The sequence below is a fragment of the Stegodyphus dumicola genome, chromosome X1 (genome assembly GCF_044657685.1).
Source record: "Stegodyphus dumicola isolate Sdum_Otavi_A_Nest chromosome X1, ASM4465768v1".
Classification (NCBI taxonomy): Eukaryota; Metazoa; Arthropoda; class Arachnida; order Araneae; family Eresidae; genus Stegodyphus; species Stegodyphus dumicola.
In genome coordinates, this window is record NC_140780.1 from 94338512 (window position 1) to 94362111 (window position 23600).

At 33.0% G+C, this 23600-nt stretch overlaps 1 protein-coding gene across 1 annotated transcript in view; it reads right to left on the bottom strand.

Moving 5' to 3' along the window:
* The window catches only part of LOC118187422 (uncharacterized), a 79443-nt gene extending 56267 nt beyond the window's left edge, over positions 1 to 23176 (bottom strand). Inside the window, exon 1 of the mRNA XM_035357642.2 lies at positions 22820 to 23176. Within this exon, the coding sequence (XP_035213533.1) occupies positions 22820 to 22877 (58 nt within the window). The 5' untranslated portion in view covers positions 22878 to 23176. The remainder of the gene's footprint in view (positions 1 to 22819) is intronic.
* Between the last annotated feature and the right edge of the window lie 424 nt (positions 23177 to 23600).

Here is a 23600-nt window from a genome sequence, read left to right on the forward strand (position 1 = left end):
GTTCTTTCGAGTAAAGAATTTTTACAAGAGCAGTTTACCTAATGAAATAAGTTTTCCAAAAGTTTTCTTTAAAAAGAATTCTATGCAAAATGATTTGAATTTAATTCATATATAAATATATCTTTAGCTTTTATTTTAAATAGTAAGTAGAGTAAAATTTATGTTTCAAGATTTAGCTTTTACTAATATTTTCTCAAATCAAGGCTTTTATTAATAGAACAGAAAATTCGGTAATTAGTCTTTAAATTTAAGACACAAATTTTCTTTGAATTTTTTGCCCTGTGAACACTATATTGTACATTCTTGCCTTTAACAACAAATTTAATGGAACATGGTAGAGCTCGTGCGGTGCTATCATGAGTTAAATAAATTTTTGTCAATTTCTTGATCGACTTGTATCTACAAAGAAAATTTAGTTTTATTGTGTTACGAAAGTGTGGGTTTAAACGGAGTAAGCTTAGGAAACATCGGTTTAAAGAAAAGTCACAAAAAGATTATTCGCTTTTATTGTAAAAAATGTTGGAGAGGGCCTTATAACTTTAAAAACATTTTCCTTCAGAGATTTCCGTTAACATCATATGACATCTAAAAGAAAAATTCTGTGTGAAATAACAGAAGCATGACAGATAGAAGTAAGCATTAGAGCCAAAATAAATAAATAAATAAAATAACAAGGAACGAGTTCAGAATACGAAGAGTATTCATTTGACCCTTGAGCCCTAATATCATTTACCTGATTTCAGTTTTTAAACCGTTATTCATTCTATAGGAGTCTGACCTCCGCCGTCGAATGTCCGCTAGTGATGCCAGAACTGGTTTAACAACCACCATTTCGTTCTAGCATGCTCTAGTGACGATCGGTTTTTTTCCAAAACAAAACGCTCGCTGAAATTGGCGCTGTAAGAAATTCTAAAAGAAGAACAAAGCTCACTGCGTAGCATTGTGGAATTACAATTTTCTCTATACCAGGAAGACGATTCTTTGAAGCATATTGTTTTTAAATTGATATCCGATACAGGTTATTATTGAATTATTAAAATTTTAAATGTGTATATTGTATTCTACAAAAATTAATAAAAGATTCGTTATGGGAAAATTTTTAAATATTGTAATTTTATTGATAAAATACGTAGCATGATCTGCTTTGGTACTGAAATTAAATTAAGAAGCATAAAGTAAAAAAAAAGGTATTATTTTTGCGTCAAAATTCGTTTGCAAGGAAATAGGTCTAGTATGCAACAAACAAAAAACGCTGTTCACAAAAAAAATTGCTTCTTTCTTCTGTTTTGAAGAATTACTATCTTTATTCATTGATTTATGTTATGTGGTGAGGTGGGCAATGACGTATGAGGTAGTTTCTATTCAAAAAAAGTGTCTATTTCTCTAGATACCGTGTAAGCTCTTAATTTGGGTGAAATGTAACTACAAAGCACTAATTTTTCTTTAACAGCTATTTGCAATTTTATGATTTACTTGTTTTATCATATGAAATTTTGCAATATATGTTGATGCTGTTTTAGTATTTTAATTCAATACTCTCTTCTGCTGATGCTGTACGGAATTAATAGCGTTATTCCCATGTGTCTTTATGGAGTGAGCACACGCAAATAATAACAGCATATATAAGCACACGCAAATAATAACTGTAGGATCTTGGGTTGGATCCTCGGAGACAGTGAGCTTGATTTTTGGAACTTTTACTCACGAAAAACCTAAGAACTCTCGAATTATTCCCAAACTAAAATATAGCGAATAACTCTTCGTCAACTTGATTTCACCGACTCGATGTCTCTTTTCAATCGCCTTTCAAGTGTGAAAGAGGGAAATTATGTAATTAAAAGGCATTCCTCCCCATTTGTTCCCATAGTTTAGATGGAACAGGTGATATTTCAGTATTCTGCTTCTTAAAAACATAATGCTCTAAATTGTTGCAGATTAGCAAATTAGGAAATACAGGATCAATTTTATTTCGCAGATTATTTTAGATAAACAAATTAAATTGCTTTAAATTGCAGATTGGAGTAAATGAGAAATTGAAAATTCAGGTGTCCCTCTACAGATGGACATGCATAATCACTGAATGTATCTCGTTACAGCGAACTCATTTGTGATTCTCAAAGGAAATTAAAATACGCAAGTCTTGGTAATATTTCAAAAGCAGTTTATTCTACGTTTTTCCAAATAATTAAGCAATAAGTATGTAAAGTCTTTAGAATTACTATCATAAACACACTAACCTATCTTCCCTTTTAGAACAGTGCTTGTTCTTGGTGCAAATGAAACTTACACGTTATTTACACTCTCCGAAACATAAGGGAATTACGATCGTTAATTTTTTCAAAATCATGTACAGCCAAATCAGCATGTTATTAGAGTACATTCAAAATGTTATTAGTTCATAAAATCAGCATGTTATTAGAGCTGAAAAAGTATTAAAGGAATGCAATGGAAAAGTAGTAAAACTCACCAATGGAAAAGCGGCTTATTTAGACAGAAATATTTGAAAAACTAGGCCTTATCGTCATAAGGTATTTTTCTTTTCGCACGGGATTAATGATAAATTTGCATAATCAAATAAATACAACTTTTTGTATGTTACATTCTAAAGCTTAATTAAATTACAGAATTTTTCTATACTTAAAAAATGAAAGTACTCTACATTTCACTAATAATCATGTTTGAAGTTAATAGTTACGCACCGCATGTTTTGAGCAATTTGTGATTAAATAAAAATGCGAAGAACATATTAGCTGCAATGCCTTAGTAAAATGACGATGAAACTGAAAGAAACCGAGTAATGTATAAGCATGGATCTGAATGAAGATGAGTATATGAGGTAACACAGGAACACGTAAGAATGGCTAAGAGTTGCTGTGACGCATGCCTAATGAACTAAATTCACACTAGGTGCTGAAAGATTCATGGATTTGATTTCCAGGTTGTCACAGAAGATGAATGGCAATACCTGCAAAGTACTTCAATTGAAAGTAAATTACCACTCAGTTTATTTTCATTGCTATAATAAAACGACAATAAAGTACACAATAGTTTTTCACAAAAATCTGCTTTATTGAATGAAAAGATCATTACAAACTCCCCTCAAAGCTTTTTTATGGCATCTTATGTCTGCGATAGCGGTGAACTGACAGTTTAGCATCGGCTTCATTTCTTACCCATTCTTAATTAAATTTAATCAATCTGCAATTTTTACATTCTTGCGTACTTGCTTCAGTTAGTCTACAGTCAGCAATCCTTTGCACTAACGTATGATAATTAAACATGGAATTCCAATTAAAAAAAATTTTCTGCACCTCTCTTTAAACTTAAAAATAGCAGATTTTGTCCTTTTCTTTTCTGCAATAACATTTTTTACATGTCTTATTTAATTTCATATTAACTGCACATTCCACACTAATTATATAATACTTAGGGGCAAACCTAACTTTGCCCATTTTCAGAAACGGAAAAGTTTCAAGACAGCAACTGCATGCGCAGAAGTTCTGCACAATTTCTATATCAGCTTCAAGATTTACGATCATCACTACAATAATCTAATACATTTAAGGATATGCAAATCTTTAATTTACATTTTCTATAGGGAAAGGTGTATTCATAAGGTTATTTTGAAGCAAGAGACGTGAAAAATGAGTAATGCCTTCGCGGGGACTGGAACTTGGACCGCTCGAATACGCGCTGAGTATGCTACCGTTGCACTACGAAGGCATGCAGAAAGGAGGAAGAAAATTCCTAATAAAGGTAAAAGGTTTTAAAGACCAAAAAAACTAAAAGATATTTCTGGCGATGTATTATTATATATGTTCTGTATACATTTTAGCTATAATTCACTTTGAGTTAATGTATAAAATTTCATCCAATATATCTAGATGAAGCATTAAACAATTCTACACATCTTTAGTTGCGAGGAACTTGTATTTGTTATTTATATTTCAAAAATTATAATACAAATAATTTACTATGCAATTCCTTTTCCTGCGAACGTTTTACTTCCTGATGGTCTTTTTCCCTGTTTTAAATCTGAAACATACCGTACTCAATTTTCATAGATCGAGCGTTAAGAATTAGTAGCGTCATAATTAACACTCATAACAACTTGTTTATTAAGTATGAAAACAAAATTTAGAATAACATATGGAAACACAGCATTTACTTTGTAAGACGGTGGGAGGAAACATAAAACTCTGGGAAGGAATTATAAAACCGTTTTGGCTCTAAAAACCGAATACGAATAGAACTACCAGTTTTCAACGATCAAGTGAAATTTACACGATATATGATAATTTTAAATAGAGTTGGAGAGATAAACGCTTTTTATTGCTAGTTATCAAAGAAAATAGAATGGTTTTTATTCCTCGAAACGTGTCTACTTTAAGCATTTTATTTATTTTACACGATTTCTTTTAATTTTTTTTCCTTCAGTTATAAAATCATTTCTCAATTAACTTTTCTCAGTATTTTTCTTGGCATGTCTTTGTAATCCTATTACGGTAGCATTTAACAAACTGAGATCCACCGTCAGGTCGCAAATCTATGGGAAAAAACACTACAGGCTTTTGTGAAATATTTTTAAAATTATAAATATTTTCATGACAAATATTGTTGCGTGAGAACGGGTTCGTAACAGATTAAATGCACACAAAATCGATGATAGCTTGACAAAAGTTATTTTACCAGAAGAAACACTTTACAGAAAACTTTCAACAAAAGAAAACGTTCCTCAAAAATACTGGTCTAACTCTTCGCATTAGTACAAAGTACAATCAGTAACTACACTTCGAATAACTAAGAATGTTAAACACAACCCAAATGTCATCTAAAGAACGAAATCTCGATACTCCAAACTCCTGCTAAACTCAATAACAGCTGAGAGCAGAATCGAATCGAACCATATTTCGCGAATATCGCGCAGAGCGCATGCTCTCTTCGATCTTGTATAGTTTTCCCCCGGCAGTCGAGAAATCTCTAATAACTTACATTTCTCGAAATTACTGGAAGGCATACGAGTGTTGGATACGGTTGCGGTTACATATCTAGATTAATTACATACATTCAGTCACACTTTCAGTTACAGTTAGACATGGATCGGACCAAAATGTCTCCAAATGGTTGTCAAGTCTGGAGACTTTAGGCGATTTCTCGCCAATTTAACGAGATAGTCATTAACTCAATGTTAAATACACTTACCCCCGTATTCTTAATTTTTCAGCAAAGCTTCGTTTCTTTAGATTTTCGTGTCGCGTTCCAAAAAGAAACTACAATTTCACATATAATTTTACTAAAATTATTTACATAAGTATAAATTTGTAACTGTACATAAAAATGCTAAGTTTTGATAGATGCTATTAAATATAAAAAAAAAAAGATACTTCTGTTGACGTCAATAAATAAATAAATATGACGTAAATAATGACGTAAAAAATTTAATATTGACTATAAGTCTTTTTTTGTTTTTGTTTTTGTTTTACAGTGATTTTGCTTCTTCACAGTTGCGATTCACCTAAACAAATTTTAAAACATGGAAACGATCGGATTTACTTATAGATGCTATTAAATATAAAAAAAAAAGATACTTCTGTTGACGTCAATAAATAAATAAATATGACGTAAATAATGACGTAAAAAATTTAATATTGACTATAAGTCTTTTTTTGTTTTTGTTTTTGTTTTACAGTGATTTTGCTTCTTCACAGTTGCGATTCACCTAAACAAATTTTAAAACATGGAAACGATCGGATTTACTTGAAGTACTCCCCGGCACGTTGAGACTTGTGGGTAAATCAATCACAACACAAACGTAAAATTTGTTTAAAAAGTACTTAGGTTAGAAAACATTACATAATGAGAAATAGCTATATTTTATTTGCTAATAAAAATTTTAAAGATATGTGTCACGCTTTTTACTTATTTATAGGCAAAACATGTTTCCTTAAATCTATGACCTGCTAGAATCTATATAACACCTACGAATCTATGACTTATCTACTTTAAACATGATAAAAGGAAGAGAAAGGTATGAGAAAGCTTGCTGAACCCGCTTTCTTTAGTACGAAAGATTCACATTGATTGAACAAGATTGAATTATTTAGACTATTACAGAGCACACAAGGGCTATTGATCTAAGAAATGCCTTTGTGGAATATTTTTATGGAAAAACAGTCTCATATTCGCAGTAGAAATGGGAGAAAAATAGGAAAACTTCCATTCACTCAGATTAAAAATACACATGTCTGTAACATCTTAAATTTTCAGTAGGGGCAGAGAAGCATATCAGCTCATTTGGTGAAGTGTTTTCAATCACTTAATCTTATATAAAAATAGGGCCTTCCCCATTAGATGGACAATTTTATGTAAAACTCCATCGGAGAGAAGTCTATCTTCTTCAAAAAAAAAAAAAAAAAAAAATTTACTTCACCTTTGAGGATTGTGTTGTTTCTCAAGTCGCAATCTTCCTCTGTTTTGCTACATTGATTCATATGGCATTTCTTTCATTTTTCCACTTTGCTTTGGTCCTAAATATGTTTCTAAGACGTTTGTGAATTTGAAATTTTAATATTTATTTTCCTTACTTTCCTATTAAATCTCGATTTGAGATTCCTGTAATTTTTCAGGTCTAATTTTTAATTTCTCTTAGTAATTGTATTGGTCTGCATCTGGTGATTTGTTTGCTTGTTAATTAAGTAATCAATCATTGTGCCTAAATGTCACCTTCCATCACTTCTTTTTAATTAGTTTGAAATTTAGGAATTCTACCCTTTTACTCATTTTACGCTTTTGTTTTGGCTGCTTTTTTGTATTTCTATTTATTTGTTTAAATGCCATCATAAACCAAAGTTGTATCTTAAACGTGTTAAATCTTTAAATCATCTCTAGACTTTGTTCAAATGCAATACATTTTATCCTTCCCAAATTTACATATGTTAGATATAATTATGAAAAGCTGATTTTAAAAGGCCACAAAGAAATATTATTGTTTTGAAGATTTTTTTAACATTAAATATTATTAAAAATTTAGAATGAATTTGATCTTAAACCTCTTTCGTTAGTATTGCTTCAGAAGATGCAATTTCAGTTCTCTATACAACAGCAAACGCAGCTTCTGTTACACTTAACGAAGATGCATTTTTCTCTTAATGTGTTAACTCTCTAAGGACAATTAGGCTCCCGAGACAAGCGTTCTTAACAATGAAAGCCCAAGTTATTACTTTCGTATATTTACCGATTAACTGTGCAGTTATTTTCTCTCAACAGCCATGGATGATGATAATGTAAGCTAATATACAAACGCCCTTCAAAATCTGTGTCAAATTCCCCACTCGCCTGCAGTCAGCAGAAAGATTACTTTTAGAAAATGAATGCTACTTCAGACACAGTTCACGCTAGGAATATCTCATTTTCAAGGCCACCTTTTTACTTTTCAGCTCTTTAGGAATATAGCTTAATTCACCATAAGATGAAAATTCTCGAGCTATAGGAAATGCTATCAAATGACCAAATAATTTCTTGGTACAGGGTTTTACATGGTTGCTATTTTAACATATTGCATTAAACTTACCTATAAATAGCAATACTTTTCAATGTTTTTTGCCGATACAGTACTAATACCGTACCATACAACAGACAGCACACAAATTAAAACTGAATGGTATAAAAATTAAATAGTACATTAGAACTTCAGAGATACGTACTAACTCGAACTGTAAATCATTTTAATATCTAGCAAGCGAAAATCACTAGTTCCGTCCTCAAAGACCAAATATGCATTTCCTGCAATCCAAATGAGTTAATTTACTTTATTGTTCATGATATTTTATTTCAATATTTTCATTTGCTTGATATAAAATGCAAAGCTCATTTTGCCTGAAAAATTTAAACAGTGAGATTATTATTATTTTTTATTTGTCTAAACAAAAAATATTATTTATTTCAGATAAAATAGAGCAATGAAATTAATTTTTATTCGTGTAAATCCTAAAAGTAAACACATGATCTTATTTATTTTTTCCTATAATAAATCAAGCAAAACATCCTTATTTGTATAGAAATAAATGCACAGCCTACCTTTAATCAATTAAAATTTAACTAAGTTATTTTTTATTGACGTAAAATATTTAAATATAAATACTTTAAAAACTTCAGATTGTTGTTTAACATCTCAAACAGAATTTTACTCTTAAATAAAAATTATACCTGCTCCGTTCATTTGAAAAACGAAATATTTGTTCTTAAATAAAACTAACATTTGCCTCAAAATTTCAATTTCGAAAGGGCTGGAGTTTGTTTCAGCGGTTTTTTTTTCTTTTGTTTATATATATATATATATATATATATATATATATATATATATATAAAGAATGTAGAATGGTATAAGTAGGAAGGAAACTATCAAAGAACTATAAAATATATTACTCTTTGAAAAGAAATTCTACCTTTTGAATACCTCGCCCCTCAAAAAAAAAAAAAAAAAAAAAAAAAAAAAAAAAAAAGAATTATAGAAGTCCATTTCAATTATTATATTAATGTATAAAGTATGGAATGTCTTTGGTATTTTTTTGTCCTTGGTCTTTGGTATAGAATGTCTTTGGTATAACATTTTGGTAAATATTATAAAGAAGTAAAATTACTTTTTAGTAAAAAGAAAGTTAATTTTTAGTTGATGAACTTTATCACAATTATAAGCAAAGCATTTTTATAATATGGAAGATAAATGAAAGATGCGAGACCAGATCTATTGATGATAACTTCTGATCTTTATTTATGTAGAACGAAACCATTAAATGAAAACTATAACAGTTTCCGTAGTATTAATAATATAATAATATTAAAATTTTAACTCAGGTTTTGTAATAAACTTTGTAGATCATTTTAGGCCAGTTTATATGCTGAACAGTTTGATCTAGTTTAATTCTTTGCCTTCCTATGAAATTCGTACTCTGTTACCTTTTTATGCTATGTAAATCAATGAAATAAACTTAACATAAAATAAATTAGCAAGAAATTTAATTTTATTTGTTCTGGAAAGTAACACTTTCGATTCAGATAACTGAAATTCTGGATATCTGGAGTGAGGGTAATTTAGCTTCATTACTCTAGTTAAAAGGTATTCTCCAGTTTAAGTAGTTACATCAGACGTGCGAGTTACATACAGATTTTTGTGAAAATAATTCACAACTATATATAAAATTTAGAAGCTATATTGCAAATGAAAAATATACACTGGTGTGCAAAAATTAAGGACGAAGTCGAAAAATTAGCATATCAGCTGAACGAAGAGGCAGAGCGAACAGAAAGACCAATCAGGAGATTAAGTAAGGTGATGTACGGTAGCACATGCGCAGATATGCAGGTAGACGTAATGGAGGAGTTTAGTTTAGTTTAGTTTACGAGTATGCTGCAACCCTCCTAGCCGACAATAATCGGCCTCATGGTTAACGCAGCACACCCGACGCAGACAAACAACAACAAAATAATAATAATGAAATAAATAAAAGATTAAAATATTTAAAGTCCTATTCCTATGATAGTCTTGTTTTCATTTACAATCCTCATAATTTCTGTTGCATAGCTATTCAAGAATTTTCTTTTTTCAATTACATTTTGTTCATTTATTTTTCCAAATCTCATCCTCACACTCTCGGTCAGTTTACATTCTTCCATAAAATGAGCTGCATTTCCGTACTTCCCACAAGCCAAGCATTGATCATTGCCCTGGAGATTAAAACGTTTTAAATAGGCAGGGAATCTACCATGATCCGTGGTAACTTGAATAGTATCTATATTATTAAATAGATCCATTTCTCTTTTTATGGTCAAAATCCTCAAGTAACCCTTATTTTTATTTGAACCATTCCATTCCCGAGCCTATTTCTCAATTATACTTGCTTTCATTTTTCTCAAGGTAATTCTTCTGGAATCATTAATAGCCTCATAACTATCACCCTCTCCAAGGGCAGCCTCTTTAGCTAGCATATCCGCCCTTTCATTCCCGATAACACCAATATGTGCTTTGACCCAATGAAAATATATACCATTTTTCTCTCTTATTTTGTTATAAATGTTTTTTATATCCAAAAGAAGTCTATTGCTTGGTTCCGGATTTGCCAAGCCTTGTAGGGCCGAGAGAGCATCAGAATAAATATGTATTGTAAAGTACTGTTTTAAGTTTTTATAACTCCACCGCAGTGCCTCTCTAATTGCAACCGCTTCAGCTTGATACACTGATTTATTTCCGTCTAATCGTATTTTTATAGTATAGATTTCGACTCCGTAATAAAAAATAACAAAAGCGCAACCAGTTCCACCTTCATATCCGAAGCCATCAGGGTATATATCAATCATGCTAATATTCATATAATCTTTATCGTACGGTATACCCTTGAAATCTTTTGGATGTATATTAATAAAATCTCTTCCTGTCAAGGCGTTACCATATAAAACATCACCATTTTCACATGTTAAAATCTTTTTAAAACCATAGCTGAGTAAAAATTTTTCATAATAAAAGTTATAAAAAATTGAGAGTGGCGGAATGCCAGCAAGTAATGCCAGCAAGTGTCTGAGTAGTATAAAGCATGTTGTCGGTGTAAGATCAGTATTTCTGGTAAAGAGATTGCACGCCGTATAGCAGTTAAAATCACACCGAGTTGCTGCCTCAGCGAGAAATGGCGAATAATCAATCTGTTAGACGACATCTGGATGCTTTTACCCGAGGTCGAATCATTGGGAAGTTGGAGGAAGGCCGCAGTGTGACAAGTGTGGCTACAGAGTTCGGAATTGCTCACAGCATCGTTTCACGACTTTGGAGACAATTTCAAACTACAGGAACAGCTATCCGGGGGTTTAGTAGTGGTCGTCTACGAGGAACCACACCCGCAGATGACCGGTATATTGCCTTACAGGCCAGAAGAAACAGGCGGCAGATAGCGAGAGAAATCGCTAGACACGACACAGGCGACTGGACGACCGATATCGCGTTTTACCGTGGCCAGAAGACTGCCCGGTAGTGGTCTGTTTGCACGACGCCCTGTACGGTGTGTACCTCTAACGCCTGCCCATCGGAGAAGGCGTTCTCTGTGGTGCCGGGAACACCGGAATTGGAGAGACAATGAATGGGGACGAGTACTCTTTACAGGTGAGAGCAGATTCAGTCTGAGTAGCGATTCTCATCGCATACTCATCTGGAGAGAGCGGGGAAGCCGCAATCACCCCTCGAACATCATTGAAAGGGATAGGTATGGATGTGGCGGTGTTCTCGTTTGGGGAGGCATCATGCTTGGTAGTCGTACAGACCTTCACATCTTCGACGCAGGTTCAGTCAACGGGACCCGTTATTGTAACGAGATTCTTCTTCCATATGTGCGCTATGGGTCCCCATATATCTTTTTAGAGGCGCTATGGGTCCCTAGTTCCTTTTCATGGACGACAATGCACCATGTCATCGCAGAGTAGCTGCCGAATAGCTCTTAGAGAGTGAGGATATTGAACGTATGGATTGGCCGGCACGATCTCCGGATCTCAATCCCATCGATCATGTATGGGATTTTCTAGGCAGACGCTTGGCAGCTCGTACCTTACCACCAGTAACGATTCCGGAGCTTCGATTGGCGCTGCAAGACGAATGGGCAGCAATGCCTCAACAACTCATTGACACCCTCATTCTCAGCATGGGCAGACGCTGTGAAACCTGCCTAGCAGTCAGGGGAGATCATATCCCCTATTAAAGACCGGATGTTTCTTGCTGGACACCCATCACAGGGATGTTTCGGCCTTCAGTCGCATTGCGCTCCATGCTACGTTTTCAATAAAGCTTCTTTTTATCCCTCTGATTTCTCTTTTAGTAAGTGTTGCTTACATTACTCATGTCCTTACGTATTGGGGATCTTACGGTATTAAATGTGTTGATTTGGAAAGCTTTTGTACAAAGTTATATTGAAAAAACCGTCTCGTCCTTAATTTTTGCACACCAGTGTAGTTTCTAAACGCTGTACATGAAAACAGTTTTGAAAACTTTTAGCAAAATATGTATTTGATTAATTTTCTGAGGAAAAACCACAGCCTACCTCGAGACAAGCTGAAGATTGATTTAATTAGAATCAACTACTCAGGAAATTCAAATTAAATATTTTTTCAAGCTGCTTCATGCTAGAGCTGAAAAATACATAAGAATTGAGTAACTGTTTTCAATGAATTGCTAGACTTTCCTTTTCAGTTTGGCAGTACTTTTGTATCACAATAATAAGGTATTCTGAAACTGTAACTGATTGACGAAGGAAAGCACAGCACTACTTTTTATCGCCAGGCTGAATCCTCTCAGAAAATGATTATTTGGCATAATGGTAAAAGATTTAGAACACGTTAGTGTGAATATAAGTCCTGTTGATAAAACACAAAGTATCACGTTCCCCCAAGACAAAGCGCTGAGCTTTACCTGGCATGTGAAACGAGTAAAAATTCATCTTGAATTGAAAATAGTCACTCTAACTTTCATGATCTAACAATTATTTTTTTTTCTTGTTTCTGGAGAACCGCATGCGAATGACCAAAAATTTTGGAATTACTTGTTATTCAGAACTTTGAAATCCCTCTTTGACACGTATTCATACACATTCATGACACGTATTCATTCATTTTTGTTACTCAGTTTTGAATTTTTCTCTGCTGATGTTAAAAGCATTAAGAAAAGCTGTGCCGAAACTATGAGTTTTCCCCTTCGCCTTCTTCTGGCGACTATAACTTTACAGAAGTGGCATTTTTTGGAGATAGATAAGCCTAGTAACATTTTATTAACTATGATAGAATTTATTATGTAAGGTATATTTTTCTCCTTTTATGTTTTAACTGGAAGCACGGTCGTCGCGTATTCGAAAGGTCCTGAAGTTCGTATCCCAGGGACACCATTACACATTTTTCATGTCTCCTGCGTCAATAAACATAATACTCTGTTCAAAATAAAGGTTTTTCTCAGTTTATGCAGTTCCTTTAATTTAATTTTAATTTATAAATCAATAAAAATGCCTACATTTTAGTTGTTTGTTAACTAATAAAATCAACAACAACAAAACGGCCGACTGCCGAGAAATTTTAAATTATTTATCTTTTTTTAAAACCTTATTAGTTATAAGCTGCTTTGCCGTTAACTTAGCACTGCAGTTTATTCATATGCAGTTTCCGATTACTTAATATTGCCCTTTTTTTGTATCTGTAGTATTTTACGTATTCAGTTTTTAAGCGCTATTTTGATCAAGACTTTTCGTTACTCATATTTTGTGATATAGTTTAATTATTATAAATTGGCGCATCAGTTTTCAGAAAATTAGCTAATGATTAACGCAGCTTTAAGCTTAGTTAATTGAGAAACAGAGTCAAGTATTTAATCTTCACTCATTAAATAATGAATATATGTGGATAAAAGTTTTCAGCACAACTCTCAGAAAAACAACATCTGTCTTTTCACTTGAATTAAATGAATTACTTGTGCTTCTAGCCTTCAGGTATATAAAAAAAAAAACATAGGAAAAAACACATTTCCTGTATGTAAAGAACTCAAATGAGAAATTTTATGGTCTGTAAAGTGCATAAAAAGCTAATTCTAAAATACCGGATATCTCTTTTTCAAAAAGCTCTTCTTCTAAAAGCGTTTTCGTAAAACCAACCATTCTGTTAATATTATGCTCATTTACTTCATCAGTATCATAATGCGTTGAATGTTTTGGTACGCATGCTATAAATATACCTTACTTTTTAGTTAAAAGGTAACAGAGTGCAGTTTAGCGTAAATGGCTCTATTGATTTATTTATATGCGCTTCTCCGTTTTTGACGTTGAGAAGAAAGAATACTTTTCATTTTCCGCGGAAGAGGTAGTATAAACACAAAAGAAGTAGAACCAGTCTTCTGCTTGATGACCTAAAGAGTAACAAAGTTTTTTTCCCCCTCGGGAGGGGGGGAATTTTTTTCCTCTTCCGTATTGTTTTGTTTATTCTTATTTTTGGATTTTTACAGATTGATAGAGTCTATTGTTCTTATGTTAGAAACTGTAGAAGAGTCGGTGAAAGGAGTGCTTAATAAGTAGATAATTTTAAGTAAAAACAGAAAATAACAGATCTCAGATATTTTTGAGCATCCCCTTTTTTAGAAACTCATTGTTCTATCTCATAATTTAATACGAGAACCATTGACGTCTTTATTACTATTAACACATGTTCTGAATCGGCAAAATCAAGATACGCTTGTTTATTTCTTTGCCTTATCCAAAGATAATATGATGTGAATAATAAAACCGATTCCTTTTTTAATATACTGGATTATAAATAATTATTCGTATTCTTCGCCTCTCAGCTTTAAGAATGCTGCAAATCAAATCTACTTCCGATTATCAGACAAAGCTAACTCAAGAAATGTCATTAATTTCTGTTTTAAAAGCTGTTCATTTCACGAAGCATTGTATATATTTGTGTTATAATAAACTTTTTCGCGTAGTTAAGATAGTCCGGCAGATATCAAATAAAACAGTCAGCGTACCTAAAATTGGACTTATTTAAAATAGTGCTATGAACAAAGACATTAACCAGAATTAAAACTGATATTCCTCTGAAATTTTCCTTGAAGTAATTTAATATTGCAAAATTTAATATTAATGGATTCCCCCCCCCCGCATTCACTTTAGAAATAATTTTTCATTCGTCCTCAGATTTATTTTATGAGGTTTTAACGAAATTAAAAGAAAAGAAAATTAAGTGACTGTTTTATACTGTAGATCAGCTACTGAATCTAAATTTAACAGTTTTTCTACTTATATGTTGCCATTTAGTATTAAAGCCAACAACATTGTGCTACTGGAGGAAATGTTAAACCTTAGTTAATTCGACCAATAAACCAATGGGAAGATGGCAGACAATTCTGATACACTGGGTAACTTCTAGCGTAGGATCATCATTCGGTCACGAATGTAGGCAACTCAGAAAGGGGGAAGCATTTATAAGCTGCTCACTTTTGTTCATCACTTTCGAAGGTACGTGATATGAATTCTTGTATGTTTTGTTCTTAATCCTCTAAATTGCTTCTTCATTTCGCTTTCTTGAAACTCTGCTGAGTTCTGTTATTAGATTGGGTTCGTTATTATGATTGAACTAATCGAACAATCACTGAACCATTGCAGTTTGGTAGAGGAAGCGTTGACAACGGTACATGAGAGGCGACTGTCGGACGCAAAGCAAAAATTTGAAAACCTTTCTTTAGCAACCTTTACTCTTATCTGGCTATCTTTGTTAAAAAAATGAGGCTAAAAGAATTTACGTGTAACAATTCTCCATAAACATAATCATAAATATGTACCGAAATCTGCTGTTAGATTTAAGATGGCCATATTAGACGTCGCAATAGGGTGAGCAGACCGATGGTCATAAAATAGAAAAATACAAGTTTCAAATAATTTAAAGGAAAACTCAAAAAACTGAAACAGCTGCAAAACTGAAACAGTTTTCAAAACATTCACTCAAGCGGAAATTTACATAAAATAAAATGTATCTTTCAGTTACAGAAAAGAATGATTCCTGATATCTTCTTCACTAAAGTCTGCTTCAGTAAATATTGTCATAGAAAAACGTTGATTAATCTTTTTTTAAAATACTGTTTTTTTTTATTTGAGAACTTTAAAATGATCAGAAAAATTTCCCTTTTTCTTAACAGTTCTTAATAGTTATATTTCTTTGTTGGCTTTCGAAGAATAGACTGTTACAAAATTTAATAATAAGAAAATATGTAGGCTTATTAGTAAGGTTCTAGATAGTTCAGTCTTCTCTTCAGAGGATTTCTGTTCATCTGAATCATGTTAAAGCACATGAAGGCTACCTGCTAAGTGAAGGGATGCCTTCGTGGCAGGGATTTAAATTCAGCCAGAACCCTGCTCCGCTATTTCTCTGTCTTTGCGTAAAAACGTAATTTCAGGCATAGCCCTATATAGGATAAACTCTGGTATTTTAATTTGTTACTTAAAGATTTGTCATTACTTTTTTTAATTATTTTTTCTTTCTTTATATTTTATTTTATTATTTATTATTTTATTTATTTAATTTTATTGATCTTTCCTGACAGCCTCCCATGGGGATCGGGCACTTCCAATTTTAGAAATTAAACTGTGCTTCGCAGAGTACTATTTTAAGAGAAGCTGGCTAATATTCATGTAACATATGGAGAACGACACGAAAACCCCTATGCAGCCAGCCCGTTCGACGAGACTTAAACCGAGATCGAACTACCAGTGTTCAGCGATCTTACTGTTATCTGTACACCCTCCAGTGAACGCTCACCAGTGGCCAAAGTGATAAAGACAGTTGAATATTGATAGTTCGACTTGGGTTATCCCTGCAAACGGTCTGACTGTATGAGTGTTTTCGTAGTTATATATAACAAAAAAAAATGAGCCAGTTTTCCCTCTGTGACGGTATCTCTCCTGAGACAAATAGCTTTCGTATGTTTTCCCTATTGAGTTAACCGGTCAGCCACTCGCTAGAATCGCCAGCTCATTCGCGAAGATTTTTGCGAACCCAAATTGTATTAGCAGTTTTCAACAACTCATTCTACCAACCAGGCCTTTAGAAGGTGTTACTTTCAGCTCTTGAATGTAGGTTTATTTGAATTTAAATATGGCAAAGTACATGGAGGCTATCTGTCTCTGGGAAGGGATGTCTTCGGGGAGGACTTTTTAAGGGAAATTAGCTCGTATATCCGTTACTCATGAGGAAAACTACAAAAATGTCCATGCAACCAGCCCGTTTCCCAGGATCCGAACACCTTACAGAACTGCCAGTGTTCATCATCGACTTTACAGCTCAGCCTGTGGTAGCTTTTGGATGTTAGATACACCATACATACTTATGATAATTTGAATTAAACATAAAGCAAATTCCATATATTTTACAGCCTTACTTTTAATTATTAAATCTAGGTGAGAAAAAATTGTACACGCAAGTCAGTTAACTGGCTTATTCATGAAAAGGTTTGCTTGTGAAAGATAAAGCACGTCTTTCTCATCCATATTTTAACTTACTATTGCTCAGCAGTTATCGAATGATATAAAATATTCTTCCTGTTTAAAATCTTATAAGATGTATAGGGATGGTCTGAAATTAATAAAAGGGAATAAAATGATCTACTGTACATAAAAGCAACATGATCGAAGCGTAACGCTAATTTGAAAAAATATTGGCAAAATTCCAAAAAGAAAATTTCGGAGAGTAAAAAATTCCGATAAAAGTTAGAAAAACTTCATTATTAAGAAACTATAGCTAGAGGTTGTTTTGCATATTATAAAGTTGATATTGACAGTAAATTTTAATGAAATTGACAATAATGAGAAACAAGTCCTGATGAGAACGTTTCTCCTCTCTGGTATAGTCGAAAATGTAAGCAAATTTTCTGACATAGCGATGAGTTGGTACAAGTTTGCATATAGTATAAAGTATAAAAAAATGGCGGGAAAATAAAAGCTTTAGGAAAGAGAAATATACTAATGCTTCAAAGTCAGGTGATTAAAAGTATAACTTATGAGGATCATTAGCTGCGAAATTTTTATTTATTTATCTATTGTTTCATCTCATTTTTCCGCTGAATGTTTCATGCTATTGAAAGTGACCTGTAGTAATAGATCCCACTTTTGCAAAGAAATAAATGAGAAGTTCAAAATAGTTCTGAATGAGATTTGGTGAATTACCAATAAAATATCACTTCCATAAATTTATTAATACAATAAGTTTGTTAATATAAATTTGTAATAATTTGTCCCGTAAGTTTGTTAATACAAAATGCGGTTAGTTTATAAAGAATCATTTAACATGTTTAGCTAATAATTCGAGTCCCGACGATGAAAAGTGAATTCTTCAAATTTTCTTGTCTGAAATGTGTAATGGTAGCTACACAACCAAGGACGCAATGCGACCAAACCAAGAACGCCATGAATGATAATTCATCTCCACCTGAACTGGTTGAATTGGGTGGTTAAGCTGGAGGAGGGTATGCGTAAAGAATTAACGTATTTCCCTAGTAACGAGGCTTAACAGGTACATCAGCTAGCAATGGAAGATTCATGGCTCGAACAACCCAGCAAGGGCATCGTTAACTTTTCACATTTCCTAATCGGAATTGTCTTAAGGTCTGTATAGGTTCAGATTATGTAATTTACCCTGAGATTTATCTTAAATATATCCACAGTTAGAGCTTATCTTTTAGTAACTTATTAGTCTTTCTTATTTTAAAGCCCTACATGATACTGGGGTACACACCTTCTGCATCCAAGAACTAATCCTCACCTTTCCTATCTCAGAGCAACGGCGAACATGTCAGTTGCTACAACCGCCAATTGCGTACTTTGAATAGTGTTTTGTCGTTATTTCATTATGTGCTTATTTAATGATAATCCACAGTCTGCTGTTTCAGTGTTGTGAAACATTGATAAATGCTTTCAAGTCCTGACATTATAACCTGCGCAGTATTTTAACATGTGGACATTATATCCTTAAACTCCATATCAGGTTGTATGGTTGAATAGTATGGAGGAGATATTTTATTGATGGCTCATTAATTCGCTTTCAGAAGTACCTCGGATTTCTCATCAGTTCCTTTGCAAAAGTGGGATCTACCATCACAGCCATGTCCTTTGAACAGCAATGTGTTGTTATTTCATTAGTTTTGCATGTGCTGTCTTTAGACTTATTTACGAGTAACAAAGATTAATTACCGAATTACGGCTGCCACCCAAACTACTATATTCTGATTAATGATGCTGAATGTTTTACCATTGAGCTCGGATTCAATCCTGAAGAAAGCGAGGACTTTTGCAAGTGCATATTGTCTGTGCGGCACGGGGGCATTCAAAATACAAAGCAAGCCGAAAGTTTTCTTAAGTGACAGTGGTAGGAAAAGATGGGTGGAAGGTCCTCGGTAGGCCCGCGGGGATTATTCCTCAAAATTGGGACGAAGTTTTAACAGTTAGCAAGGTGCGGCGATACCTAATATATATCTTCGGTAATACGCAGAGTCCGGCCTAGCTTCAACCTGTACCAGTACCGAATAATTGGTTTAAGGTTATGTACGCTATCACGCTATACTTATAGAATGCATACGCCTTTTTTTATGTTTCAGGTTATTACTGTAACGTTATACTTCTACACGACCTATTTTGTGTAAGAGATCGTAGACGGGACTTGTTTTTGGAAAAAAGGAAAAATTTCTATTTGCAGTAGCAGAAACAAATCGAAGTCCAAGCGTGAAGTTCCCAGTTATACTTTTCCTGCGTTAATATATTAGTTCAAATTTTACTTAAAGCCTTTCTTTTAATTAAAAATAATGCTTTCTGATATTTTAGCCCAGCTGAAGTAACTTAACTTCCTATAATCTAAATTTGGATTGTTTAGTTTAAGCAAAGCGCAGAAGAGCTATGAGTCTAAATTCCATCTTAGTTTTAGTCCGACAGCCCCTGTAAGATTCTTATATTCTGCTAATGTGCTGAATCTAATAGTAATTGCTTGTTACTTTGCTAGATAAGTAATGCTAGTTGAGGAGATACACAATTCAGTTTTAGATATATTATTTAATAAAATGTAAATTAATTAATGGGAAATTTGTACTTTTTTATGCTTAATAATTTATTCAGGAAATACAATTTATTCAGGGAAACATACATCCAATCTAAACATTCTGGCTTTAGTAAAAGGGCGAATTAGAACTTTTCTCACTTTCTGCCTTGGAAGAAAAATGCAACAAAACTAAAAACTGTTACAAAACTAAAGACATAAAGAAAAGAAAGAACAATGTTATTATAAAAATAGAGGTAAGCAAAAGCAAAAATGACAGTGCTATTGCGCTGTTCCAAATAAGAATGTCTGGTTGGTACGAACATTTGATACGTAAATAGTCATTTGTTTCACTTAACTGAATACAATAGGTCAATTCTGTTCCATTCGCATTTATGTCAGGGCACTGTTCATATCCGTAGCACTATACTAACATTTTAGAGGAAATTTTTCACCAGACGTAATTTATTTTACGTAGAAACAATGAAACATTCTTTACGCTCAATTGTAAAGTTAAAGGAGTATAACGTGTCAGTTTTCTCAATTGATGTAATAAGTAATTAATTGATATTTCGTTATATGTTTTGCTAAAACTCATCCGACATCTAATGGTAGAAAACTAACAACAAATTTTTGTATATTAAAATTCATTTTAAAATTTAGCATTAGTATTACTTCTTTCCCTTTTCTATTAATGCAATTGAAATAATTGTCTTCTGCATTGCGACTTCTTTGATGAAATAAAGCTAGGATGTGTTGCCATGATTTGGAAACATTTTATGGTTTACTTACGGGAATAAGAACTGGAGCAGAAATGCTATTTGCTGGTTCCTCCAAAAATACTGAAGTTATTTATATTTCTGAAAATTGTTCTGGCATATTAATATCGATACATGCATAACCATTCCGCATTTGCGATCGGTATGAGGAGTAAACTTCTCTTGGAAAAGTATGAAAATCTATGCATTATAGGTATGGAATAGTACCTAAAGTAAACTGAAAGTGTCATAACTCAGATTTCTTTTTCGCATATGCTTTTATCTTTGAATTTTACTTCTTGTACTGCTAAGAAGAAATTGCTGTGCAAGAAAACACGGCCGAATGAGAAAAATAAAACATTAACAGAAGAGAAAAAAGTTATATTTTCTCCCTCGTGTCGTAAAAATTGGTGCATGATCATCCGACAAAAGTTGTTTAAGAAAGAGTAGCTGTAGAAGCTTTCAAAATGAATGTTGCTTGTTTTATATTGTGTCAACAGAAAATAATTTTTTTAAGTTCTCTAAAAAAAAAAAAAAGAACAAGAGCCGCTCAGACGGTATAGTGGATAGAGGAGCCTACTGCGTTACCGTAGAGCCCGGGTTCGAGTCCAGGAGAAGGCATGGGTGCTCGTAAATGCATAGCGTCCGTGCGGCATAGGGGCACTCCAAATATACGGTTAGTCGAAAGTACTCTCGAGAGGTTAATGGTTGGGGAGGCCCGTCCTCAACCCGGGGTGTTCTTCAGAAAAATTGGGGCCGGAACTGAGCGAGGTCGTACTGTCACCTGTATGATGTTCAAGGCTCATGCCAACGACAGGCACAATCTTACACTCCCTGCCACGATGAATTTCGTGGGCTTGTTCCAATGTTACTATCAGACAAGTCAGATAAGTCTCACACACAAAATGAGAGACTGATCGAACGAGAGAAGATTTTATCAAAATGTGAAATGAACTGACATATCTCTGCGAATTGCTGCTTGTCTTTTGTTAGTATAATGAGCGAATACGTCTAAAAATAGTGTCATACAGTATTTTCTTTAGTTTAAATATCACGCTAAGAATTAGCTTAAATTTTAAAAAAATTACGCTGATTCTTAATGTTGGACTTTGTTTTTGATTGAGTATTTTCTTTCTTTACGAATAATGAAATTTTCGTTGCTCTTGCACGGCTGCCACCATCACTACTCAACTGGTCAGGTGAAAGATTACTCACTACTCAACTGTTTAAAAGCTTTTCTTTGACACTTAACGCCCAATGAAATTTTCTGAAAGCATTAAAAAAAAGAGGAAATATATTCAGTAAATTTTAAATGAAAGAATTGTTACACTGTTTTTACATTCATAAATGTCAAATTCTCGTGTTAGGAACGCTTTTTGCCAATATGCTAGGTATCTACCTGTATAAGGTAATTTTGAATTTAATAGTTTTAATAACAAATGTTATTCCCACTGCCAGGTTTTCAGAATATTTGATTAACATTACAATTATGCTTATACAGGCGACGAAATGTGTTACCTAATAGATATAAAATGGTTTATCAGTTTTCACAAAGCAGAAGTTAGTACTTGGTGATTTAAACCTTAAAACGCTTCCTAATTGCTTTTTGACTTTTTCTAAATCTTTTCAAGAAGTTGGGCTTAGGAGCAACCTAAGTGCATTGTGTTCTTTTCTTTATTTTTTTCCCGGTTTAATAGGAAAAATGTATTGCACATGGCAACTGATATCGTATGACCTATGAACTTGCTAGATGCGAATCATTCTAAACAGCTGTGGATGAAAACAATTTAACTGAACCTCACCATGTGCAGTAAGAAAGCGCAGAGTGCAGGTTTTGTTGTCTGTTCACACTTAATTTTTGTCTACTCTGAGAAAAGAATAATTTTTTTAAAACAAAAGAAATCTGCTGGTAAGGAAACATGAATATCTGGTTTTAAAGTCATATTCGCAATTGTTTTTTAAACATAATTCGAAATAAAAACAAGCTGTTAAACTTGAAGTTTTCTATTTATGTAAAGTATAGTAGTAATAGTAATACATGGATAAATTACTACTTCAGTAGGATATCGTTATTTCACTTTAATAATTTCCTCAAAAATGTCCCACATTATCAATGAAAATATTCAGTTTATTTTATGTAGTATTAGGAAACCAAATGATTTTATATTGCATTTGGAATGACTCTAAGCTCATTTACAAGGTCTGTAAATGACAATCATTTTCTAATTTTAAATGTTCGGTACAAAAAATAAACTGAAGTTATTAATCTTAAAATTCCTAATTTTTCTTTATAAACAGAAAATAGTTTATATTAATGCTTGATGAATTTAGACAAAAGTAATTTTATCTTATGAAAAAGAATGTTTTCCATTTTCACTTATTTCTTTTAAGTTGAGCCTTGTTTGTGTATTTAACATTAGCAGTGCTTATTCATCAACTGTTTGTTAATGTCTAATGATAATAATACATATGGTACTCACCCCCAAAATACAAATAGCGTATCCAATTGACATGTACTACGTCTCCTCGTAGATCCATGATTGCGAGTCACAAAGAAAAAAAAAAAAAAAAAGGAGAATCCCTCAACAAACAAAATCTGAATAAAAGTTCGCACAGACACACACTTCGAGAGGATTTCTCTCTTACATCACTCAGGATGGATCTTCCCGCGTGTTTAGCTGCGTCAGAAACATGTATATAAGAATAAGTCGCTGAGGCATAATTTTCTTTTAATAGTTGGGATGAGATTTAAGCATACCGCAGGCAGATAGTGTGGAACTAGCTAGCGATTAGAAATGTGGAATGCAACTGAAGTTGAACAAATAAAGCCGCCGCGGAAAGTAAAACGCTTGAAAAAACAGGAATGAGAAAAATTCCCTACACGGATGACCGGAAAATCCCCAAGCTGTTTTCCCATCAAATAGCCGCTTGGCCACTTTGATGTCCTTTTCAAATGTTTAATATTTTTTTATATATATCAAACAGAGGGAAAGAATGTTTTTGAATTCAAAGCTGGCCGTTTCACATTGAACTTGATGTGAGCTACTTTTAAAAATTTTCAGCATGTTTTATGCTTTTTAAACTTTCACGCAATTTGTATTTTTTTGACAAGAAACTGTACATAGTTATTTTATTATGGTACGCCTGATATAATTCACTTAACCAAGCAGCTACATATCCATTAAATCATAATTTGTTTGCAGGTGATTCCAAGTCTGACGCTAATTTTATACATGGAATAGATTTATTTATAGCTGTGAA